Here is a 4,126-nt window from a genome sequence, read left to right as displayed (position 1 = left end):
CTAGATCCAGAGGGTGCAGAGGAAGGTAGAATTTTCACTGAGTTGTATCCAATGTCTCTGGGCGGGGCTGATGAAAGGAAATGCAGATAGGTCTTTTTTCATACAGTAGTGAATAATTGATATCAGGACTGACTGTGAGGGTTGGAAATGTAAAGGTAGACGTTTTGCAGCAAAAGGAGAGGAGTGATTGACTTTGCAGTTCAGGAGCAGAGGTCCCTGGGACCATCAAGGGAGAAGAGCGGAGTGCAGGACCCTACCCAGAGAAGCAGTGATGCCAGAGATGGAAGCAGAGATGATGACGTGGAGAGATGGAATGGCTGGGCACTTTAGACCCAGAGAAAGAGAGGGGCTGTGTGCTAACGACAGGAGGGTGGGGGCGGGGGATGGAGTGGCAGGCTTGCCGGGTTGGTTGATGATGCAAGGAGGGGAGAGTAACCATGGCAATGAAATGATACAAGATACGATGAATGTAAAGCTAATGTTCTCCCATGTAAACTATCACATAATTCACAATAAAACAACAACAAAAAAATCATGTACATTCTTTTCAATTGTCATAAATTCTAAAAAAAAAAAAAGGATACATTTTTGCTGCTGCAGAAATTTCAAACACCTACAGTATCTTAAATACATTTATGTCTCACTCACTTAGTAGGTTCTCTGTTTCTTATATGAACTAACAAAATCATATGTGATATATGGGTCAGGTGACATGGCCATGCATTGTTCATGACCATAGAGAGTGGTTTAGTGTTTTTGGAAAGCCTATGGTCATAGATGTGTAAGAGACTTGAATTTGTATATGCTTTAACTCTGCAACTCCATTGCTTGGCATTCCAAAGAGCAGAACTTCAATTTTCAGCATATTTGTATATGCTAAATATTTATATAGTGTTACTTATGGATGCTAAATGTTTAGCATTAAGTATTTATATAGGCTAAGCTAAAATCTGGAAAAAAACATATATTTATAATAGGTAAATGATTAATTGTATTATAACATGAATTCAATTGAAGGCCATGCATGTATAGAATTTTAAAAGTGAAACCACAGAGTTGTACATAGTAATGACATATAAATTTGTAACAATATGCAAATTGGTAAGTAGAAGAAAGATTTTAAAATGGACATATGAATTAAACAGTTGAAGGAAAACAGGATTTTTTGGTTGTTTTAGTGAAGTTCTTGGTAATTTATCACTTTTAAATTCCTTTTCAATTGTAATATAGGCTATTTAAAAAAATAAAGGGTGTGCTTAAGTTTATTGGTATACCTCTGTATATTTTTTTGCCTATATTTATTGAAAGGGTAAGGAATTAGTGAAGCTATATTAAAAGATTATAATTGTTTATTATCTCTTAATTTGAAAGAATGAAAATGTTTCAATTACTAAAAAGTGTAGGAATTATAGGAAGAGTTTCCCTAATGACAATGGTTATATTATATAATTAAACTAAAGGGGAAAAAATTTTGCTGCTTTCCTTCAATATCACATATTGAAGGAAATCAATATTATTTAACATTTTGCTCATATAGTATATAAAAGAGCCATCAACAAGAGGACAAAAAAGCTTTTTTTCTGGTCAATTGTCCACCCAATAGTAACTTTCTGCAAGCTGCCTTCATGGCCTCGTTCCTCAGACTGTAGATAATAGGGTTGAGTGTTGGTGGAATGACTGTATAAAAGATAGAAATCATAAGGTCAAAAGCAGTTGGAGATTCTGATGTTGGTTTTAGAAATGAAAACATAGCTGTGGAGAGATAAAAGGAGACAACTAAGAGATGGGGCAGGCAGGTAGAGAAGGCCTTGGATCTGTGCTCAGCAGAGGTTATTCTTAGTACTGTGGAGAAGATGTGCATATAGGAAAGGACAATGGAGCTGAAGCAGATCAATGCCATCACAGACATGAAAGCTGTCACTCCAATCACTCCAAGGTAATCATTGGAGCAGGAGAGCTTTAGCAACTGGGGGATGTCACAGAAGAACTGGTGAATTATTTTGGTTTTACAGAATGTGATGGAGAATGTGGCTGATGTGAACAAGATTCCAGAGATGCTTCCACTTAGCCATATGACTATCACAGCCCACTGACACTTACTAGGATCCATGATTACCTCGTAGTGCAGTGGGAAGCAGATGGCTGCATAACGGTCATATGACATCACTGTGAGAATGGCCACCTCAGACCAAGCCAGAGATAAGAAGAAGAAAACCTGGAGTACGCACTGACCATAAGAAATATAGCCATCACCCATCAGAGAATTGTCAATGAACTGGGGAACTGTGACAGAAATGATGGAGAGGTCCAGAAGGGAAAGGTGTTTTAAGAAGTAATACATTGGGGCTTGGAGATGCTGGTCCACTGTGGTGATGATGATAATGATGAAGTTACCTGTCAAAGCCAATAGATACAACACCAAGAACAGCAGAGCATGTAAAACCTGTAACTCCCGAATTTCAGAAAACCCCATGAGGAAGAATCCATTCATTGTAGTTACATTTGTCATAATCATTTTCATGATACCAATTGTGATAACAGCTGGAAGAAAAGGGATAGAGAAAATACAGTAGAATGATATTAACTAAAATAACATTCATTTATTCATCGTTCTTTCTTAAAATAATTATTTTTAAGTACTTGGTGGCAATATAGCATAAGCACTGGACTGCTAACCATAAGGTTGGCAGTTCAAACCCATTAGCTGCTATATACCAGAAATATGAGGCTTTCTGCTCCCATAAAGATTTACAGCCTCTAAAACCCTATCTTGCTGAGTTTCATTGAGTTGATTGCTACTCATAGCGACCCTGTTTAGAGTTTCCAAGAAACAGCTAGTGAGTTTGAACTACTGACCTTGTGGTTTGCAGTTAGTGCTTATCCTACAGGTCAATATTAGTTGGAGTTAACGCAATTGTAGTGGACTTATTATTGTATCAGTTGTGACCTAGGTTTTTAGGATCAAAAGTTGAAGATATGTATTTATTGTATTTATAGAGCTTACAGTGCACATTAGTAAACCGGTAATAACAATTGTGTTAAATGTGTTAAAGTCACTCGTCCTATCAGAAAAATTTGGATTGCACCAGAAAATTTTTTGTATCATCTGCACATAAGCACCCCTCTCCTTTTTGTTGAAAAACAAATAAATAAATAAACCACATAGAAATCCCAAAACGCATTGCTTTACTTTAACAACAGAAATGCAATGATCTACTTTTAAATACAAATTTTTGAAAATTGCATGGGTTCTTTTTATATTTTAGCAGCTGGAATAGCCCATTAGAAGAAATATGACAATGAGAATTGAAACATAGATTAGGTGATTGGACTGAGAACTATCCAAGGCCCTTCCTGTCTAGCAAGTCTGTCATAAAAAGACCTGTATTTGTGGAGCTAAGGGCCAAATTGTGTTCTGTTATCATTCTTTCAGTTAGCATTTAATTGAATGAACAGGCTAGCTCAATGAAATAAGAGTAAATGCCCTTAACAAAGGAAATAGGTAGGTGTCACTCTCTAAATCAGCGTATGTTTGTCTAAGTATCTGGTATCAAACAACTTTCTCCTTGAATCTTCATTTCATTCACCTTCTCTTTATAGCATTTGTTTTTAGTTCAAGTTACTAAATATTAATTAACTTTCAAAGTCATTTGACAAGAATAGAACCACATAGTGATTGCTCTAAGCTAATTTTGAATGTGGAGGGAGAAGATTTTAATACCCAATACACAACTTCAGGAATAGAAATTTCAGAAAAAGGATGTGAAGATTATAAAGTTATGTACATTTCAGAGAAGGGAGAATCACAGGTTTTTTTTTCATTCTCCAGTAGTTTGGATTTAGAAATTTTTATGGGAAAGAAATGAGAGTTGTCCCATTATTCAAAAACTCACCAGTATATAAGAGATGGTGAGTTACCTTGTAATCTTTGAGTTCTAGGCAACTATTGGAAAAGGAGCTCTGGTAGCGTAGTGGTTACGAATCGGGCTGTGAACCGCAAGGTCAGCAGTTCGAAACTACCAGCGGTTCCGCGGTAGAAAGATGAGGCGTTCTGCTCCCGTAAAGATTTACAGCCTCGGGAACCCTGTGCAGGGTTGCTATGAGTCGGAACCGACTCCACAGCACT

General features: G+C 36.8%; 1 protein-coding gene across 1 annotated transcript; it reads right to left on the bottom strand.

Annotated features, from left to right (window-relative positions):
* Positions 1-1,552: 1,552 nt before the first annotated feature.
* On the bottom strand, positions 1,553-2,515 carry LOC102822700 (olfactory receptor 14J1-like). Its single transcript, XM_006877929.1, has one exon. It carries the CDS (start codon positions 2,513-2,515, stop codon positions 1,553-1,555), a length of 963 nt encoding a protein of 320 aa, XP_006877991.1.
* Between the last annotated feature and the right edge of the window lie 1,611 nt (positions 2,516-4,126).

This window comes from Chrysochloris asiatica, unplaced genomic scaffold (genome assembly GCF_000296735.1).
Source record: "Chrysochloris asiatica unplaced genomic scaffold, ChrAsi1.0 scaffold00674, whole genome shotgun sequence".
Taxonomy (NCBI): domain Eukaryota; kingdom Metazoa; phylum Chordata; class Mammalia; order Afrosoricida; family Chrysochloridae; genus Chrysochloris; species Chrysochloris asiatica.
The sequence above is the reverse complement of the archived record's forward strand: the minus strand, read 5'-3'. Positions and strand labels throughout refer to the sequence as shown.